Here is a 22261-nt window from a genome sequence, read left to right as displayed (position 1 = left end):
CTCAGAATGGGGTAGGCTAATACAGGAATCATCCAGTGGGTGTATTCTTGAAAGCTTACAAGTGTTGAATCACCTGAAGGTACAAGCCTATAACACAGGGTCTATAAATGCTTTGCCTGTGTCTTATACTGTACTTAAAGATATGGAATTTACAGGTAGGTGAAAATCCATGTTTTCAATAGAAAACATTCAGATTTACAGTATATACAAACCTCTCAATTTTCTATTAAAAAATGTATGTTTTTTTTGTTTTGTTTATAATCATACCTAGGTGGATGCAGCATCGGTCTAAAGCATCTGTCCCCAACACCTCTAACACTGAGAACTGAGCGATCGAATACCGCTGATCGCTCAGTTCTCACAGCTCCCTGAACAGAGAGCTGCTGACTGTCACTGGAGCAATGGGCTGTGGAGGGGGCGGGACTGGCCGGCTCAGGCTCGCTGAGAGGATAAACTGAGTGCTACTCCAGGCATTTGAGCTCAATAATATATGGGTCACCTAAAACAGGTTTGCAGATTAAGAAATCGTCATAATCAAGACCCCTCTGCATGTTGGCTCCAGCTCAGTGCTTTAGAAATTTCCGAAACAAATTATCCATGTGACAGCCATGCAGTTAGCGTTTATAGAAGGGGGCCGCAATGGCAGCCTCTCTTTCTCTAATATGTTTTTTTGGGTTTTTTTTAGTTTCCGCTTTAAGACCTCCTCCCCAGCTCCTGATGGTGAAACTGAGCTGTTTTGGGAGGAGGGGGGTGCAGGTACCTGGTTTTGCAGGTAACTGCAGCCACTTCCATTCCAGTCACCTTAGGCGATTGGAAGTGGAAGTTCTCCTTCCCCCTCTCTCCCAAAGTCTTCTGGGACATGACAGGTCCTAGAAGAATTCAGGACCAGTCACAGAGAGCAGCACCGCTCACGCATACACAGTGGGCACCCAGCTGTGAAGCCGCAAGTTGTCAGAGCTGGGTGCCTATAGTAGAAATGCCTGCGCCGCTGAGGGAGGAAAGAGGAAGAAAACTGCTGGATTGACTGGACAGTGGGACAGGCAAGTGTGTTTATTAAAAGTCAACAGCCACACTTTTTGTAGCTGCTGACTTTTAATAAACACTCAAATGACTGGAAACGCTTTAATAAAATGTATCGTTGTGTGCCTAGGTTTCCGACAAGTGTACTTTTTAAGAAATGCATACCACGATTAAACCTGTTACACAAATTTTATATATAATAGGGTGTGGGTAATGTCGTTCTTTTGTGAAAACACTGGGCCTTACATGAAACTTGTCAGAACAAAACTCATTGCTGGTGGCCATTTTAATGAAGGAAGATTATAATTTTGCATCTGGGTGTTCCTTTTGCTGGTACAGTTGATAGTAATTTAGCTCTGCATTGTTTTGAATAGTCTATTTCAGAACTAGTTTACATGTGTGTTGTTTTCCTGCTGTGTTTCTTCTAGTACAGCAGGTTCTATCGAGGTGCAAATTAATTGCATGCAAATCAGGTTACATGCAACATTAGGTCCTGCTTAAATGAAGAGGTGGGGTTGGACATAAAGGCCCATCCAATCTTAAGGCTTTATTTACACCTCTGCATTTTAGATTTATTTTAAGTCAGTTTTACATATTTTACCATACATTCTTATGGAGCTATAACATTGTTACTTTGCAGATTACACCACCTCCGTCCCTCTCTGAACCTTTGAAAGAACTTTTTCGACAACAGGAAGTTGTACGGATGAAACTCCGCTTGCAGCACAGCATAGAAAGAGTAAGTGTTAATGTTAATTTGAGAGCAGATAGTAATTATAATAATAATTATCATGAGTTTAAGAACTTAAGCTCCGGAAGGTTTCGCCCCTTTCGTGACCAGGGCATTTTTTGCTATGTTGCAGTTGCAACACTACACAAATGAAATTTATATAATTTCTTTCAGACAAATAGAGCTTTCTTTTAGTGGCATTTAATCTCCACTGGGGTTTTTATTTTTTATTATTTAAACAAAGACTGGAAAAAAAAAAAATTTTTTTTACTTTCTGCTATAAAACCTGTTTAGTAAAAAAAAACTAAGTTCAGGACAAAAATGTATTCTGCTAAAAGAAATCCCAATAAGTGTATATTGATTTTGCTTGAAAGTTAGTGTCCACAAATTCTAGTGTGTGTATGTGTGCATGTGTGTGTATATGTGTGTGTGTGTGTGTGTATATATATATATATATATATATATATTTTATTATTATTATTTATATATATTTTTTTTTCTATACTAGTAATGGTGGTGAACTGCGACCATGATAGTGTGGAAGACAATCTTGACACTGCTTGGGAACTGACATCACCTGTGACATTAATATAGTGTTAATTCTATACACTGTCACTATACTAATGACTGGGAAAGATTTAACATCTAGGGGCAATCAAAGAACTGTGTGCCTAACCATGTATAATGTGTGCTGCTTTTACTAAGAGATGTGATTGTTTTTTTTGTGTTTTTTTTCTCCCTGCCTTCAAGAGAGAAAAAATAGCCACATCACTGCTCTGTGTAGAGAGCCCTGTGTTAGTAAACACAGGGCTCTGTACTTTGATTTGCTGAGGCGACCAGCAGGTCCTGGCCATAAACCATTGGCCGGGACCTGATGACCAACTTATATTGTACTGAATTACAGCACAGATAGGGTGGCGCGCGAATATATATACAGAAGTATTTTACATGTAAAATGTAGGGAAAAAAAGGCATGCTTTCAATAATTAGTAATTGGACAGTTTATGATGTTTTAAGAAAGCTAGCGCAAAAGCCAAACATTAATTGTAATCACCCAGCTTTTTGTTTTATTGGAAAATAAAATTTGATGTGTTATTACAGCACATGCGGTGCACTTGTTAGTGCATTGCAGTGCCAATGATATTGAATATTATTCCAACACACTAAACAGCATACCCATGTAGCAGAACATCATGCATGATGCATTCTAAAAAAAAAAAGGGTCAAGTTCCGTTTCCTGTGCACAAGTGTGCGGTGGCAGTACATTTAAAAAAAGTGCCTTAACCATTTGCCGACCGCCACCTGTATATATACGTTGGCAGAATGGCAAGGCTAGGCAAAGTAACGTACCTGTACGTTACTTTGCATTACACACCGTGCGCGCGCCTGCCGCGAGTTCCGTGCCTGTGGGGACACCCACGATCGTGTCACGGAGCTGAAGAAGAGGGAGATGCCAATGTAAACACAGCATCTCCCCGTTCTGCCTAGTGACAGGACACTGATTGTCTGCTCCCTGTCATCGAGAGCAGCGATCAGTGTCGTGTCACTGCTAGCCCATCCCCCAGACAGTTAAAAACACGCCCCAGGACACACTTAGCCCCTCCTCGCCCCCTAGTGGTTAACCCCTTCACTGCCAGTGACATTTTTACAGTAATCAATGCAATTTTATAGCATTGATCGCTGTATTAATGCCAATGGTCCCAAAAATGTGTCAAAATTGTCCGATGTGTCCGCTATGAAGCAGTCACGATAAAAATCGCTGATCACTGCCATTACTAGTAAAAAAAAAAAAAATTTGCTATAAAACTATCGCCTATTTTGTAGACACTATAACTTTTGCGCAAATCATTCAATAAACGCTTAATGCGATATTTTTGGTAAAAAAAAAAAAAGAAGTCGAAGAATACGTAATTGCCTAAACTGACGGAAAAAAAATAAGTTTATATATTTTTTGGGGATATTTATTATAGTAAAAAGGAAAAAACATTGCGCCTTTTTTTTTTTCAATATTGTCGCTCTTTTTTTGTTGATCGCGCAAAAAATAAAAACCGCAGAGGTGATCAAATGCTACCAAACGAAAGCTCTATTTGTGGGGGAAAAAAAAGGACGTCAATTATGTTTGGGTACAACATCGCATGACCGTGCAATTGTCAGTTAAAGCGACGTAGTGCCGAATTGCAAAAAGTGCTCTGGTCAGGAAGGGGGTAAATCCTTCCGGGGCTGGAGTGGTTTACACAACGCATGTAAAATGTGCCTTAAAGTGGTATTAAAGGCGATATGTTTTTTATATTATTTTTTAAATACCAAAAAACGCTACACTTACCTGCGCTGTGCCATGGAGTGGTACCCCCGATCCTCCTCTTCTCGGGTCCCCCGCCAGTACTCCTGGCCCCTCCCTCCTGCTAGTACCCCCACAGCAAGCTGCTTGCTGTGGGGGCACCCAAGCAGGCTCACTCCCGAGCTGCTGCTCTGCATGTCCATTCATACACAGAGCCGTGGCTTGGCCCCTTCCCCTTCCTCCTCTTTGGCTCACTGGCTGTGGCTTCTCTTGGCTTCATAAACAAACACCTAAATGCTTTTTTATACTCAGTAGGACTAGTGTGACTATTGTTTTTTCTCTCTTTAAACTTTTTCTAAATTTTTTTCTTTTTTAGGAAAAGCTGATTGTGTCCAATGAACAAGAAGTTCTGCGTGTCCACTACAGAGCAGCCAGGACATTGGCTAATCAGTCGCTGCCATTTAGTGCCTGCACAGTATTATTAGACGCTGAAGTGTACAATGTTCCACAGGAGTCACAGGTATGTTACTTTGGTACAGTTTGTTATTAGTTGGATAACCTTACATAACCGTGATAGCCTGATGTACCAGTTTACAAAAACTAGCCGCCTTTTAAATTATGTAGCAGTTATTGTCGATACACCACTGTTGGTGACATTATTTAAAGCACCAGTGCCACTATTACTAAATTTTATACAAAATATTGATGAAATACATTATTTTTTTTTTAACAAGTTATTTTGCCTACTTCAGTCACATGGTTGACTCGTGTTGGTGTTGTATTTTAAGATGAACTCCAGTAACACCCAACACCCCCCATCTGCCCATAGCATGAGTTAAATACTTCTTTAGTCTATGAGGTAAGAAATATGGTGAAATACTTGACTGCATGTGGTGTGAACTAGCCCTAATGTTTTTTTTAAGATGTTTAATAAAAAAAAACAAGGCGTAAATTGACAGAATTACAACACAAGTTGCGGTAAGTGAGAAACTCAACCTGTGTGGCGTCATCTTTTTTTCGTCCATGCTTTACATGGCCATTTGAAATGATTGTTATGAATACCAATGTGTTGGGCCCACAAATTACTTTCCATTAATCTTTTTCTTTTTTCCAAAATAGATAACAACAGGACAATTTGGAATACGTGATGTGGATGAAAAAAGAAAAGTAAAGGTAAACCTACATGTACCGATTCTGTAAATAATCTGTCACATTTCCATACTGGACAATAACCTTGTCATGTTACTTGCTGAACTAAAGTATTTTTTTAATGAGTGCCACCCTTTGTTTTTTTTTTTTTGTTTTTGTTTTTTTGTGTGTTTTTTTATTTTTATTCTTTGGTAAAGCACTCAAGGGCATGTGTACAAAGATGCATGGTTTAAATACGTGGTTCCATATTCAATATCCCTGTAAAGCTGAATTCTGGGATTTTTCTAAAAACATCTTTACAGTGGGTCCCCTCCTGCATTGCAAGGGATAAATGCTTGTTAAAGTAATAAGCTGGCATACTTACTTTATCTCTCTCCTCATTGCTCTGGTTTGTGGGCGGGCTCTCCCCAACCTTTTGTACAATGCAGTACAACTGTCAACCTGAGCGCCGAAGAAAAGAGGCTTCAGGTAATCTGTTGCACAGTGTGGTGGAAGCTGTCTGGAGTGAGGAGCTTACAGCTTATTCCTCTAAGACCCCTTTCGCGCAGGGGCAGCGTTGGCGGTAAAATGCCAGTTTTTAGAGGCTCTTTAATCCCAATTTTGCAGCACTTTTATATTCCCCACCCCCACGCGCTAGTGAGCGAGAAAGGGTTAAAACCACAGCAAAGCCTGCGGTACAGCCGCGCTGCCCCATTGATTTCACCACTGCAAAGATGCTGCTAGCAGGACTTTTTTTTACCGTCCTGCCAGCACACCCCTCCAGTGTGAAATCCCTCGGGGCTTTCACACTGGAGACACAGCAACTGCTCTTTCAGTGCGCTTTGCAGGTGCTATTTTTAGCGCTGTATAACCTGCAAATTGGCCCAGTGTGAAAGGGGTCCTATTCCTCGGTTGCCAGACTTGGCGAGCATTTTACTCTTGCTGTAAAGCCCAACTGCAGCGGTAATTTTTTATTTATTTATTTTTTTTTTTGATGCTTTAAAGAAAATAGTGTATAAAAATATAACATGACAGGATGCTGATTTGTTTTGTCCTTCACACTAACAAATCAATCTTGGCCCGCTGTGTACTTCTGATCCTTTGAGGGGAGAGCCCTAGAAAGACCTTTCTGAAACCTTGTGTATAGGATATCTGGATTTTTTTTTTTTTTTTTTTTAGTAATGGCCAATGAGATTCTTATCATTCTATTATGTTAGTAAGCTAGTAGCCGATACCAACCTTCAGCTTAAAGCGGCTGTATACCGTTTTTTTTTTTTTTTTTTACTTTTATCTACAGGTAAGCCTATAATAAGGCTTACCTGTAGGTAAAAAAAATATCTCCTAAATCTGTATGGTTTAGGAGATCTTCCCCTCGTAATGCACCGCTGACTGCAGCGGCGCATTTGCACAGGGGATTTTCAGCTGAAAGCCCGGCAGACGCCGGACTTTGCCAGAAAGAAATCTCCCGCACACATGCACAGGAGTGACGATATCGCAGCTTCGGCCACTCACAGCACCGGACCCACGATAACCCGGAAGACACGCCGAGGGAACATTTCAGCTCCTTCAGTGTGGATCGTTGGAGATATTGGGGCCATCGTTTTAAGGTAAGTATTTTATAATGAGCTAGTATGCGGTGCATACTAGCTCATTATGCCTTTTCCCTTGCAGGTCAGGAAAAAAAAAATCAGCCATCCATGTAGTTAACAGCCTAAAATAAAAACAAGGTTTACCGTTGTACAGTTCTGTTGTTAATTGGATAGCATGGAAACTAAAACGGCTGACATTCTAAAGAACACTGCCACCCAGAGTCCAAACCCTTTTAGCCATTGTAGTAATATAAATTGGTGTTTTCTTCAGTTAGCAGGATCAAACATTCTTACTTTCTATGTATTTTCAGTGTGATATAAAATGTTATTTTGTACATACATCTTGTTCCATGTGTTCTGATAATCCACTTCAGCTTTCATGAATGATATACTCTCTATGGTCCAAAGCAATTTTTATATTTCTGCTATGGGCCTATTTATTCATCAATATTTTGTCATTATTTATGGTAACATAAAAAAATTAAGTTTTTTTTAGAAGACAAGCAAGGATTTATTTTGGTGACATTGTCTTGAAAAAATGTTATTTGTTATGCAGTCCATAGACAAAAAAGCGTAACAAGACTATAAAAAAAAAACACACTTTTTTGTACTTTGTTCAGTGTTGGTTTGAAAACAAATATATAGTTTTACTATAAATAAAAAAAATATAACTTTATTTAGTGCTTTGCTGTGTTTACCATTACACTAAATATATAATTCACATACATAGCATTTTCAAAATTATTTTACATTGCAATACATTTTTTATTTATTTTTTATTATTGGATGGCTATCAAATTAGGGCCGAAAACCAAGGCGTTTGTAAGGAACAACAAAACGTCTGCAAAAAGGTATTTGCAGCAGTTACACTGTACCTGAAATGTATGTTGCAATCACAAAATGTTGCTGGATACCAGCATAAAATATACCTTTTTGCAGATGTTTTTGTGTTGTTCCTTACAAATATAATGGTCTGCAGCGAACAATATCTACTCCCCATTATAAATCAGGCCAACAAAAATGTATTCTAGATTCTTGTGTGCATACACAATTACATTGTTACTTTGCTGTTTAGCTGCAAAGTATAAAGAAAATTAGTCATGACGGGGCTTATGCAAGAATATGAACGAATCATAAAGGGAAGTGTATATGTACAGGATTAAATAAATTAAAATTATACAACATTAGTTTCCTAGGTAGGTATGAATTGTGTATGAATATTTCATGTTTACCAGTTCCAGGCAGAAGATGGGGCTCCTTTTGATATTTGACAGACTACCTTAAATGCTTCTATGAAAAATAGTGAACAGAGCTGAGCATCTCAAATTAAAGTATTAATTAAAGGCAAACAAAAACCCTAACATATCATACCTGCCCTGTGCAGCGGTTTTTGCACAGAGAAGCCCCCGTTCCTCCTCTTCTGAGATCCCTCTGCAGTTTTAATGGTCCCTCCCTCCTGTCGAGTGCCCACAGAGCAAGCCGCATGCAATGCCGGCACCTACGAAGGGGCACTCCCGAGCTGCTGCTCAGTGTGTCCATTCAGACACTGAGCTGCGGCTCATCTCTGCCCCTTCTCTCATTGGCTTTCTGGCTGTGATTGACAGCAGCGGGAGCCAATGGCTCCTGCTACTGTCTCAGCCAATGGGGAGGGGGAGACCATAGAGAGCCAATGCTCTTGTGGACATTGTTGGATCAAGAGGGAGCTCAGGTAAGGATTGAGGGGGGGTTTGGGGGGAATGCTGCACACAGAAGTTTTTTTTTTTTTTTTTTACCGTCATGCATATGCATGACGGTAAAAGGCCTTTAGAACCACTTTGTAACATACAGCTAAATGGATCAAAGGTGCGATTCGCCCCCCTTCCTTTCCTTTTATATGAGCCATATTAGCCACATTTAGATCGGCGGTCACAAAAGAGCTTTCTCTTCAGAAAACCTGAAACACTCTGGATATGTGTCATGGGTGCACGCTGTTTTAAAGAAAGTGAAATATAGGGTTTCATTGCTGTTATGCTTTGGCTTCAATACTTTCACAATCTATGACCTGGAACAAATATAAAAATAGATTTTTTTATTTATTTTTTATTTTAATTTCAGAGTGAAGATGGCAAGGCATCCGTGAGAGACAGATTTAATGCACGGCAGTTTATGTCTTGGCTGCATGATGTTGACGACAAATTTGATAAACTGAAGGTATGTTTTAGCGTTTTTTTTTTTTTTTGTTTGTTTTTTCAGTATTTTTTTCATTGGTTATAAATACTAGTTCAAAGTACACAGATTTTACCTTTCAGGCACAGTTTTTCTTAACATGAAAGGCCACTTTTTAGACCATGTTTCATGGAACACCCATATTTAGAGTGTAATGGTAAGCATAGTAGCATACAGCAGTGGTTGTCAACCTCAATCCTCAAGTACCCCCAACAGGCCATGTTGTGGGAATTTCTCTTAGATAAAATAGCTGTCCAAAATACCAAGCCATTGACTGGTTTAAAGCACCTGTGCACGATGAAGGAAAACCTGCAAACATGGCCTGTGGGGGCTACTTGAGGACTGAGGTTGAGAACTACTGCATACAGCATCTCTGCAGTGATTCTTGTTTCAGAAGTTTTTTTCCAGAGGGACTGTGCAGAGATTCCTGGCAATCCCTCCTGCCTCTCTATGCTCTGTCAATTAAGCCATAATTCCTCCAGCAAAACATTGCAAGAGTCCATGCATTGCTCTGCAGGCATTGCAAAAAATTGGTAAATGCACATTGATTGTTTGATTAGTGTTGGTGCATTTATTATTAAAAAACAAATGTATTCCAAAAGGTGGACTACGTTTTATATACAGTATATTCTATATTCACTCACCACGCACAATGTATCATATGGCAACATATTTTCTTTCCAACTATAGAAAACATACAAAATTGTAAAAATATAAGACAAAAGTATTTATAAAAACACTTCATATTTGTCAGTACCGAGTTCCAAATAGAGCATCAGTTATGCAGTCTGCATTGCATCTTTTCAAATATTGCGCAGTTCCATTATATGTGCATCAAAAATGTTTCATAATTTGTGTGTGTTGTAATTCAGTATATTAATAGGAATATGCACTTCATGAAATTTGCAAGATTCTCCCTATGTCAGCCTTAAAATGATTGTAATTGATCACCTTGTAAAACAACCCATTCAGTTTAACCACTTGCTTACTGGGCACCTAAACTCCCTCTCCTGCCCAGACTAATTTTCAGCTTTTAGAGCTGTCACTCTTTGAACGAAAATTGCGCGCTCATGCAATACTGTACCCGAGTGAAATTTTTTCCCCACAACTAACTTTTGTTATTTGATCACCTCTGTGTTTTTTATTTTTTGTTAAAATCAAAAAAAGATACAAAACCGTTTTATATTTTGTTAATACATTTTGCAAACAGGTAATTTTTCTCCTTCATTGTTGTGCGCTGATGGGGCTGCGCTGATGGGGCAGCACTGCAAGGTGGCACTGATGGGCAGCACTGCAAGGTGGCACTGATGGGCGACACTGGCACCATTGGTGGGCATTGATGGGCGATACTGATTGTTGACACTGTTATGCACTGGTGGGCACTGACTTGTGGCACTGTGGGCACTGGCAGGCGGTACTGGTTGGCACAGATGAGGCGGCGTTGCCTCTTCCTCTTCGGGACCGATGTCCCTTGCATGGAAGCCGATGATGGGCTTTTTTTTTTTTTTTTTTTTTCTCCTGACAACATGAGGAGAAAAAAACAAGGGGGAGGATGTCCCCTTAACCACCTCCCCCCCCCCTTTTTTTATAAGTATCACATTCCCTCTGCTCTCATCTGCATAAGAGATGGGGGAGGAGAAACGGCAGCATGACTTTCCCAGTGAAAAGCTGTACAGGGGTGTCAGGATTCTTGGAGGAGAGCAGGGTTAGTACCCAGCAAAGCTAGAGAACTGACCATGATGTGTTCTCCTGCTTGCCGTAGTCAGTTTTTAATCGGAAAGCAGAGGGACTGCCGGGAACACCAGGGATTTTTCTTAAAGGAAGCAATACAAAAAGAACAGGCGACTTCTTCCTACAAGTACATTGTACAGCAGGCACATAAAGAATAGGTTAACCCAAAATTTCATATTCCTGATAAGATACTTCAATACAGGGCACTTTACTCCCTTCCTGCCCAAGCAAATTTCAGCTTTCTGCAACATTGTACCCTTTTTTACACAAGTAGAGCTTTCTTTTGGTGGTAATTAATCACCACTGGGTTTTTATCTAAATGAAAATAGATCAAACATTTAAAAAAAAAATGTTTCTTTTGTTATCAAATTTTGCAAATAAAAAAAATCTTTCTTCATTCATTTAGGCCAAACTGTATTCTGCTACATTTCTTTTTTGAAAATGGCCAAAATCAGTGTATATTATTTGGTCTATAGTCCACAAACGATTGTGTGTGTGTGTGTGTGTATGTATATGTGTGTGTGTATATATATATATATATATATATATATATATATATATATATATATATATATATATATATATATATATATATATATATTATTTATTATATAGAAAAAGTGAGTACACCCCTCACATTTTTGCAAATATTTTATTGTATCTTTTCATATAACAGCACTGAAGAAATTACACTTTGCTAAAAAGTAATGATTGTACAGCTTGTATAACAGTGTAAATTTGCTGTCCCCTCAACACACAACTATTAATGTCTAAACCACTGGCAACAAAAGTGAGTATACACCTAAGTGAAATGTCCAAATAGGGCCCAATTAGCCATTTTCCCTCCCTGGTGTGATGTGACTCGTTAGTGGTACAAAGTCTCAGGTGTGAATGGGGAGCAGGTGTTAAGTTTGGTATTATCGCTCTCACTCTCTAATACCGGTCACTGGAAGTTCAGCATGGCACCTCATGGCAAAGAACTCTCTGAGGATCTGAAAAAAATAATTCCTGCTCTACATAAAAATTGCCTAGGCTACAAGAAAATTGCCAAGACCCTGAAACTGAGCTGTAGCATGTTGTCCAAGACCATACAGCGGTTTAACAGGACAGGTTCCACTCAGAACAGACCACACAATGGTCGACCAAAGAAGTTGAGTGCACGTGCTCAGCGTCAAAGCCATAGGTTGTCTTTGGGAAATAGACATATGAGTACTGCCAGCATTGCTGCAGAGATTGAAGGGGTGGCAGGTCAGCCTGTCAGTGCTCAGACCATACGCTGTACACTGCATCAAATTGGTCTGCATGGCTCTCTTCTAAAGATGTTTGCAGGCTTTCCTGTGCATCAGTTTTCTGAAGACAAGCAGATTAAGGGCATGGATTACTGGAACCATGTCCTGTGGTCTGAAGAGACCAAGATAAACTTATTTGGTTCATATGGTATCCAGCGTATGTGGCGGCAACCAGGTGAGGGGAACAAAGACAAGTGTATCTTGCCTACAGTCAAGCATGATGGTGGGAGTATCATGGAGCTACAGTTCATTGAGGGAACCATTATTGCCCACATGTACTGTGACCAGGGACGGTTCTACCACTAAGCAGATTAGGCAGCTGCCTAGGGTGCATTGCCACCTAGGGCGCAACTGTTGCTCCTCTGTATACACCTCTCTTTGGTGTGGAGATAAGACAGCCTTGTGTGTAGAGTAGTATAACAGGACGGGGGGGGGAGGGGGTTGCAGAGACAGCGCAGCTCAGTCACTGGGGAAAGCAGAAGATTTTTTGGCAGAGCCGCTCTGCAGTACATGTATATGTGAGCGATCTGCACTCCCCTCCTGGGAGCAATACACAGTGAAGCCATGGAAGTGTCCTCCGCCCAGCTCCAGACACTCATCCTGATAATGTCCTTGGTGGGGTTTGCATATCCTGTGTATAGGGAGACACCAGCGGAGGAAAATGCACAGACTGGTGCTTGTAAATGCCGCTCTATTACACACCACTGACCCCTGAGCCTTTATATTGCAGCACATTCACCCCACTGACTGCTCTGTACACACTCAGCCCGCCCATTACATGGCACAGTAAACGGTTCCTTCAGCTTTCTGCAACTTTCAGGACAGGCTGATATGATACCAGCGTAGAGCTGGGCGATTTTCTCCCCAAAAAAATCTGCAAATTTTTTTTTTTTTTTTTTAACTCTATACACGATTTGAATAGTTCTTTGTTTTTTGATGGACACCGCACCAGTCCTGAGTAGCTGCGGGCAGGAGTCTTTAGGCGAGGCCGCGGCGTCTGGCCTCAGGGATTAGGGATTGTTTCTCATAAAGATATATGAATAGCCATCATAGTGTAGTATATAATCAAATTTATTTAAAACGTAAAAAACAAAGTTTAAACTCACATGTGCCTATGCCGGCACCAAGCATGTCCAGCCGTGTACGTGGGGATGGGTTTCAGGTCTATCACCCTATTGCTCCTATCCCCTCCAAGTAGCGGCGTGCGTCCCAAAGCCTCCGAGTGCGTTCCAAGCTTCGTTTTCGTGTACCGGATGTGATGAAACTGAGTTCCCAGCAGCCTCTACGCGTTTCTCAAATTGTATTGCTTCATCAGGAAGCTTCCGCTACTTGGAGGGGATATGAGCGATAGGGTGATAGACCTGAACCCCATCCCCACGTACACGGCTGGACATGCTTCGTGTCGGCACAGGCACATGTGAGTTTAAACTTTGTTTTTTACTTTTTAAATACATTTTTGATTATATGTTACACTATGATGGCTATTCATATATCTTTATGAGAAACGATTAGTGCGAGAGGTTCCCATATACTGCTTGGAGAGGCTGTTGGTGAAATCCCTAAAGGAGTGGTTATCCTAAATGAATTAAAGACGCATATACAGATTTAATCTGGTGAGTGGCTGGTGGTGGTGAAGTCACTTGTTTGGATACAAGAAGCACTTTATACAGGAGGAATTTATTGGCACTGGAGTGATCACTCACTTAGGACATTCATTTTGCACTGGAACTAATTGCTTTTTCTGTTCATATACATTTTATTTTTGTTTTTTTCTGTTTGTAGTATTTTTTTTTTTTTTTTTTTAATACTGTTTTTTTATTAGTCTTCATCACATACAAGATACTTGTTAATCTTATTACAAGTACAATTGCTTATACATTGCTGATACATTTATAAAGACAACGTTTTCTTTTCTCAAATTTTGTAAATATGTCACCTTCTATACAACAGAAGTGAAACCAACATCACCAACTGTAACACTCAAAACAAAAAAAAGGGGGGGGGGGAACCCCCTCAACACATAATTACATTTTTGCACAGTGCTGAAAAATATTCATAAAGTCGAAGCCGATCTAGTTAATTGTTCCCTGGAGTACCATAAAACCCATTCTTGTGATTTATCCTATTGTCCTACATTCCCCCCAGATCTCAGCTCCCCATCAGAGTATTCACATGTATCCATTAGTTTGGTCCATTTCCCCCAAATCTTCATAAATTTACCCGCACACCCCCTAGCCTCATATGTAAGTTTATAAACCGGTAATACCTGATTTATTAATGTTTTCCACTGGTCCAGAGGAACCGGTGTAGAATATATCCATTGCATAACCACTGTTTTCCTAGCATAATACAACAAAAGACGAAGAAATTGCTTTTGATACTCGCTCAAATCTATATCCTCAAAAATCGCTAGGATACACCACTTTGGGCTGCAGATATTAGGTAACTCAAAATTATTTGCAATAAATTGCGTTACTTGAGACCAAAATGGTCGGATCCTTTCACAATCCCAAAGCATGTGAAGCAAATCTTCTATATGACTATTACATTTATGGCATGTAGGACTGTGTAATTTCTGCATATAGAAAAGTCGTAAAGGAGTGTAGTAGACTCTATGAAAAATACGCAACTGTATCATTTTATCTTTAGCCGAGAGCGTAGTGACAAAATATGTGTTAAGAAGTTCCTCCCAATTCTCATCTGTAAGGTCCTGTATGTCTAATCGCCAGCGATTTTGTAATGGGCGAAGTTGGTTAGAGTCGTGATGTCCCAACATTTTATAGTACCTAGATATCAGTCCCACGTGTGTAGGTTGTAGTAGTGCCTCCTCCAATGGAGAGTTTTGAAAAGATACATTTTGCAACCCCAGTTGAGCCATGGCTGCGTGTCTTAATTGCAGATAACTAAAGTGCCAAGAAACTGGAAGCCCAAATTCAGCCCGCAGTACCTCAAAGGATTTAAAGTTCCAGCTACATTTAATGTCTACGTGGCAGATAAGGTCGTGAGTGGGGGTGCAGTAGAGTGGGGAGTGGAGTACTCTCCAAGCATACTTTAAACAGGTCAACAGAACCAGTCCCGAAACGTCTGAAGGATGCCAAATGTAATAGAAAGCAGTCCAATCAAGATCCAGCAGTTAGTTGAGGAGACTTAGCCCAAACCATCCAACCAATCAGAGGGTTCTGTAGGGGACAGAAAGAATTGAGCTTTACCATCGTTAATGACTCTCAATTTAGCAGGGTACAACATACTGTAACTGAGCTGTTTGTCCCGAAGACGTTTCTTGACTGCCGTAAAGGCTGCTCTTTGTTTCTGTGTAACAGTGGAGAAATCTGGAAATATTGATATCTTATTTCCATTGAATTTTAAATCAGAGAGGTTCCTGGCCGTGCGCATAATAACTTCCTTATCCCTGAAATGCAAAATTTTTGCCAGAAGAGGTCGTGGTGGAGCTCCCTGTGGGAGAGGCCGCATGGGTACTCTGTGCGCCCTCTCAATGGCAAACAAAGATGATAATTTCTCAGGGCCTACAGTTGCCTTAAGCCACTTTTCCAAGAACAGTTCTGGTTCCCTTCCTTCCACCCCCTCCTGAAAGCCAACAAAGCGCAGGTTGTTACTGCGCATGCGGTCTTCCAAATCGCTGAGCTTTGCGGTTTGTTCTTTTAAATCCTGCTGTTGTATTCTCAGACTCGCAGACATAGGTTGCACAGTATCCTCAATATCACTGATACGTTGTTCAGCTCCAGTAATTCTGGAGCGCATTTTTTGCATATCATGTTTAACGATCGATAGGTCCAGCCTGACCGTTTCGATCTGTGTGGTTAGGGAAGACTGACACTGTCGGATTGCCTCCATAACATGCCTGAGTGTTAGCTCCTCTGTCCCTCCATTGTCCATCCTCTCCTCCTCCACTAGCAGATTCGGCTGTGATGGGCCTCTTAGCTCACTTTCTTCCTCCCACCTGTCTGTATTCTCCCACAAGTCAGATTCTTCCCCCTCAGGGATAGCTGGAGTAGCCGATAATCTCGGGCTCTGTTGAGACTCTGAGAAATGGTCTCTTATAGTAGTGGGTGGCTTCCCCTTCCTTGTGGAGAGTGCAGAGCTTTGTATAGGAGGGGATGATTCGTCACTCACCATCCTCTTGTCTCCGGGCGGTTTCTTTCCCGAGGAGCCGGCGCCATCTTTGATTCCTCCCGTGGCCTGTGATAGCCGGCGCTCCGCGGCCGATTTCGTTCCCGTCTGGCCATGCCGCCCCATTCTGATGGGTGTCAGTGGGTCTCAGGAGTGTTCCCCTCCTCTTGGGGTAGATAGCGGAGGTTATCGGGGTCCGGATACTGTACAGGATCAAGCGGTGTCAGAGGAGCCCTTCTCTGGCGCTGCTTACATGTCCGCCGCTGGCCACGCCCCCGTTTGTAGTATTTTTGAGGTATTGTTTACAATAATGAATTGCACTTTATATAGCAATATAGAAGATACATGCTCCTATTGAGGGTGGAGTAAGTAGTCTTATAGGAGTATTAATGCACAGCACTTTTTGTTTTTTATAAAACACTGTGGAAGTGATATTTGATATTTAATGATTTGTGGTGGTAGTGCAATCCATATTACACGTATATTTTGAATTAAATTTGTTTACATAGTGACATTTTTATATTAGTTTGCAGCAAACTAAGATATGAATTAGTAGTTCATTTTTGCGCCGGTACTCCATTGCTTTTTTATATGTGCACATCAACCTCTGCCCCAGCATCAGGGAGATGCTGCAGAAATGATTTATGTTGTACCGAGGTTATTACACTGTCCACTGACACCATTCTCTTGTGATAATTGTCACTATGGATTAGAAAAGGGATGCCTTGACAGCTGATGAATATAGACATGTGCGGCCTCTAGTGACAGATATTGTGAGGGGAAAACAAGACTTATAGGAAATTTATTTATGGGGGAAGCCATTTAAAGATATATTTGACACTACATTACAACCTTCTTTCCTGAAATGAAGGCAGACAGTTTTTGTTTTATCCAGCTATATTTACTCAAATGCAAATTCTAATATCCAAGGGAAAGATATAACACCAACATGTCCGAGAAAAAAAGAAAATAAAAAACAATCACGGCGTTGAGAAAAGGATCACCCCCTTGTGTCAATATTTTGTTGAACCACCTTTTGCTTTAATTACAGCCTTTAGTCTGTTGGCATATGTCTCTACTAACTTTGTACGTCTAAACTTTGCAATATTTGCCCACTCTTCTTTGCGAAACTGCTCAAGTTCTGTTGAATTTGATGGTGACCATTTGTGGACTGCAGTCTTCAATTCATTCCATAGAGTTTCAATGGGTTTTTAAGTTTGGGCTCTGACTGGGTCATGCAAGGTTATTCACCTTTTTTCTCCTTTTAACCACTGTGTGATCATTTTTGCTGTGTGCTTTGGGTCATTGTCATGTTTGGTGAACCTTCTTCCCATTGACAACTTTCTGGCAAAGATCAGATTTTCCTCAAGAATTGGTATTTTGCCCATCCATCCATTTTTCCCTGCTGTGCTTCCTAGAGAGCCTGTCACTGATCGTCTTTTCCCTGTCATAGGGAAAGACTATCAGTGACGCCACGCCCCCTACAGTAAAAAAAAAAACACTCACACTTAACCCCTACACTGCCCCCTAGTGGTTAACCCTTTCACTGCTAGTGACATTTTTACAGTAATCAGTGCATTTTTAATCGCACTGATCGCTGTATTAATGCCAATGGTCCCAAAAATGTGTCAAAATTGTCCGTGTCTGCCATAGTCGCAGTCGCAATAAAAATCGGTGATCGCCACCATTAGCAGTAAAAAAAAAATTAATAAAAATGCAGTAAAACTATCTGATATTTTGTAGCCGCTATAACTTTTGCGCAAACCAATCAATACACGCTTATTGCGTTTTTTTTTTTTTTTTTTTTTTTTTTTTTTTTTACCAAAAATATGTAGAAAAATACGGATCGGCCTAAACTGAGGAAAAAGTTTTGTTTTTTATATATTTTTGGGGGATATTTATTATAGAAAAAGGTAAAAAATATTGCATTTTTTTTTTTTCAAAATTGTTGCTCTATTTTTGTTTATAGCGCAAAAAATAAAAACCACAGAGGTGATCAAATGCCACCAAAAGAAAGCTTTATTTGTGGGGAAAAAAAGGACGCCAATTTTGTTTGGAAGCCACGTTGCATGACCGCGCAATTGTCAGTTAAATCGACGCAGTGCCGAATCGCAAAAAGGGGCTTGGTCCTTTAGCTGCTAAATAGTCCGGGGCTTAAGTGGTTAATAATGAACGGCACTGTAACTGGGACATGCATTTTTAGCTAATTTTGTAAACGCATGCAAAAACACATATGATAATATAGTCAAAGTAATTTCGTTATTAAAGTTTTTCCTGTATCCTTTTAAAGATGAGTTTGAGAACTAGGCCCAAGTGTTTCCAGAGTGCTTGAAAGAAAGGAACTTATGTCATTAAATGAACTAGCTCTTAGGCTCATTTCAGATGAGGTGGACTCCACTAGTTTAGCATGCCCACTGAGCAGGCAGATGGCTTGTCTGTGTCTGCTCCGCGTTTGCAGAGAGGACAGACACAGCCCACTGTCCTCTATGGGCAGACAAATGTAAATGGACCTACTGTCCGTATACATCCAACGGTCATCCGATCCACCAGGTGAGTGGAGGCGGAACACATCCCCCATCTCTTTGTATCGAACTGGACGTCAACAGACACATGTCTGTTGATACCCCGCCGCTCCATAGAGGGCACTGGGTGGTGCGATCTGGTTCACCTAAAAAACAAAAACAAAAAAAAACACTCATAGGTGGACCCGATTGGTAATGTGAAAGATATTAAGATATTTACTTAAATGTAGATATGGCAAAAAAACTCTTCTATGCAAATAGTAAATTGTGTACATTTTCATTATTTGGATCATTATATACCCAACACTGTATTAGGACACCTAAGATTGTACAAAGAAGGCGGGTAATATGGATAGTTGGACAGTTTGCAAATTGTTTTGACGCATTCTTATGGTATTTTTTTTTGTACACTAGTTTTGCACTAAATATCCCTAGTTACTCTGTGTGTTACAATGTTTACTATATCACCTTTATTCTTTTTCTGTAGACATGTTTACTCATGAGGCAGCAGCATGAAGCAGCAGCTCTGAATGCGGTTCAGAGATTAGAGTGGCAGCTCAAACTACAAGAACTTGATCCAGCTACATACAAATCCGTCAGTATCTACGAGATCCAAGAATTCTATGTTCCACTTGTGGAGGTCAATGATGACTTTGAACTGACACCTATATGATGCTGTGAAACTCCACAAGCTGCATTTTATAGTCACCTTCACTTGATCACAGTTATGAGAGGCACTGCTTCTTGAACAAAGTTTCTAAGAGGAGGAACTCAAAGAAATACAAAGTGCACATAGCCTTCAGGCCTTTCAGAATCGTGCAGTCTAGGATGTGCATGTAGGATTTAGTAATAAAATATTTAACTATGGAAAAGCTTATTCAACTTTTACTAATATAATTTCACTTTTGGTGGGATCAGAGTTCTACTTTAAACTGGCAGCTCAGGAAGCTGCTTAACGTTAAGCAGCTCTAGATCACATAATAGAGATTGTCCATCACCTCTGTATGATGCTTTTGGTACTGGGCTTTTGCACATCAATGCATTATAGTCCCACTTCAGAGCTAATCCATTGAGTGCCATAGGGATAGCTACCTAAAAGTGTAATGTAGGAGCAAAGCACACCCTTACACAAAGTTTAACCACTTGCTACCCAGACCAATTCTGACACTTCGCTCCCACATGTAAAAAAATCATATTTTTTTTTTTTTTTGCCAGACAATTACTCAGAACCCCCAAACATTATATATGTATTTTTTTAGCAGAGACCCTAGGGAATAAAATGGTTGTCATTGCAACTTTTTATATTGCACGGTATTTGCGAATTTTTTTTATTTGGCAAAAGACAGTAAATTTAGGCCAATTTTTTTTTGCATAATGTGAAAGCTGATGTTACGCCGAGTAAATCTATACCTAACATGTCACACTTTGAAATTGTGCACACTCGTGGAATGGCATCAAACTTTGGCATTCAAAAATCCTCATAGGCCACGCTTTAACATTTTTTTACAGGTTACCTTTTTAGAGTTAGAGGAGATCTAGTGCTAGAGTTATTGCTCTCGCTCTAATGTTCGCGGCGATACCTCACATGTGTGGTTTGAACGTCGCTTACATATGTGGGCGCGACCTACGTATATGTTCACTTCTGTGTACAAGTACGCTTTAAATTTTTTTGTATTGATTGTTTTACTTTTATTTTCCTATTTTGACAAATTTTTATTTTTTTTTCCTTTTTTTTTTTTTTTTTCCCCTCATCACTCTTATTCCTATTACAAGGAATGTAGACATCCCTTGTAATAGGAATAGTGCGTGACAGGCCCTCTTTACGAGATCTGGGGTCAATAAGTCCCCAGATCGCGCCTCTAGGCTGGGAAGCCTGGAAAAAAAACTGAAAAATTATCCTGGCTTCTTTCAAATGCAGAGGCCGGGCGTAACGTCCTAGCTTTGCATCCGGCCTCCGAACTGTCATGGAGACGCCGGGGGGGGGGCACGCATCTGGTCCACCAGATTCTCTATGGTGAACTTCTGGTATGGACCGATTCCTTCTCCGGCTCGCCGATCGTACAGGCGAGCCTGGAGAAGCACCGGGGGGGGGGGGGGCACGCGCTCTCCCCCCTCACTGCCTGTAAGAAAGATCAAGCATCTGAACAGCCGCTATGATTGTTCTTACGGTGAAAGGAATCACTGGCTCTAAAAGAATACATCTTAATGATGCCAGTAGCTGCAGGTATCATTCAGATATCCTCACTCAAAGTGGTTAAAGGGTTTATGTTCCGTTACATAACAAGAAAGATGATGAAGTGTAATGCATCTAAAAAAAATAATTAGAAACGCTCTGAATGGATCAGATCTAAGGAGACGTGTGAAATTCGAAAACGGATATAATATTGTCTTATTTTAAATAACTTATTTTCTATATATATTTGTGCATTTGTATATAGTATTGTAATTAATGAACAAAGCCTGTATAAAATAGATATTTTATGTGTAAACCTATGTCTGCCGTTTTAATGGACCAAAGTTGTCTTTTTTTTTTTTTTTTTTTTTTTTTTTTTTTTTACTGTAATGTGTTGTATTTGTCAGTGTTCAGTAAGGCATGATCATGGCCTTGTACAGGTTTATGGATAAAAGGTATTGCATGCGTCACACTTCAACACGTCTACTGCACTAGACTCATTGCTATTTAACACTTTAACAGAATTCATGTTAGCCTGCTGAAGATAACCTTTATCTTACTCAGATTATTTTTTTGTTTAAATCTTAAAAACCAACAAAAAAAATAAATTCTTGTTAGACATCAGACTCAAATGAGCCTATTTTTAAAGGAAAAAAATGACTTTGAACGAAACAAATTCTAAAATTGTAAATGTTCTATTTTAATATTTACCTAAAATTTGTACATATCTATGTAAATATATTGTTTAATAAATTTTATTGGTCATGTTCCGATTGCATATGAACTTATTTGTAAGTAAATTTATTTGACAACTGGCATCATTTGTTTTCCTTTTTTACTTTGAGATGTATATGTGAATGTTTCACTGGGATGTGCACCTAAATTTAAAAAGTATAGGAAGTGCTCCTTCACTTATGTGTTTGGATGAGAATATTCATATGAGCATTAGTACAAAAATTATTTGTATTTTGATGAATGGACAAATGTCATTCGAAAATTTCCCTTGCTTTTAACATTTGACTTTTAATATCTAAAGGACACTATGGGTTCTATTTTATGGATTGTTTTCACACTTTTACCCAGGATTCACACATTTTTCCCATTTAATCCACTTAGACAGCCCAAAGATGGATGATTTTTATTTATTTTTTTGCATACCAGCAGGTTGAAAGAAAAAAAAAAAAATCTGGCCTGATTCCCCCATACTCCCCACTGAGCTATTGTATTGTGACACCAGGAACATCGACTTCTGTACAACCTTCCTGCCCACACATGGACTGAAATTCAGCCAGTCCCTGCTGAGCCGACTGAATTTGCATGTATGGTCGGCTTTATAATGTGTGAATCTAGAAAGAAAACATTTATAAGCAGATCCTTATGTTATCTAATCTGAACTGGCTGTTCATTCTTCATTGTGTTTAGGAGAATAGCAGAGACAATACAGGATCAATCTTATCGCACAGGAAGC

At 39.9% G+C, this 22261-nt stretch overlaps 1 protein-coding gene across 4 annotated transcripts in view; it reads left to right on the top strand.

Annotated features, from left to right (window-relative positions):
- ANKRD12 (ankyrin repeat domain 12) overlaps positions 1–21608 on the top strand; it is a 174135-nt gene extending 152527 nt beyond the window's left edge. For all 4 annotated transcript variants that reach the window (XM_077492457.1, XM_077492459.1, XM_077492456.1 and 1 more), the window contains 5 exons: positions 1661–1759; positions 4405–4548; positions 5148–5201; positions 8840–8935; positions 19108–21608. In XM_077492457.1, coding sequence (XP_077348583.1) covers positions 1661–1759; positions 4405–4548; positions 5148–5201; positions 8840–8935; positions 19108–19293 — 579 coding nt within the window. In that variant the 3' untranslated portion in view covers positions 19294–21608. The remainder of the gene's footprint in view (positions 1–1660; positions 1760–4404; positions 4549–5147; positions 5202–8839; positions 8936–19107) is intronic.
- The last annotated feature ends 653 nt before the right edge of the window (positions 21609–22261 follow it).

The sequence above is a fragment of the Lithobates pipiens genome, unplaced genomic scaffold, assembly GCF_037356315.1.
Source record: "Lithobates pipiens isolate NorthernLeopardFrog02 unplaced genomic scaffold, aLitPip1_a1.2 Scaffold_19, whole genome shotgun sequence".
In the NCBI taxonomy this organism is placed as follows: Eukaryota; Metazoa; Chordata; class Amphibia; order Anura; family Ranidae; genus Lithobates; species Lithobates pipiens.
This window is presented reverse-complemented; position numbering and strand designations above follow the sequence as displayed.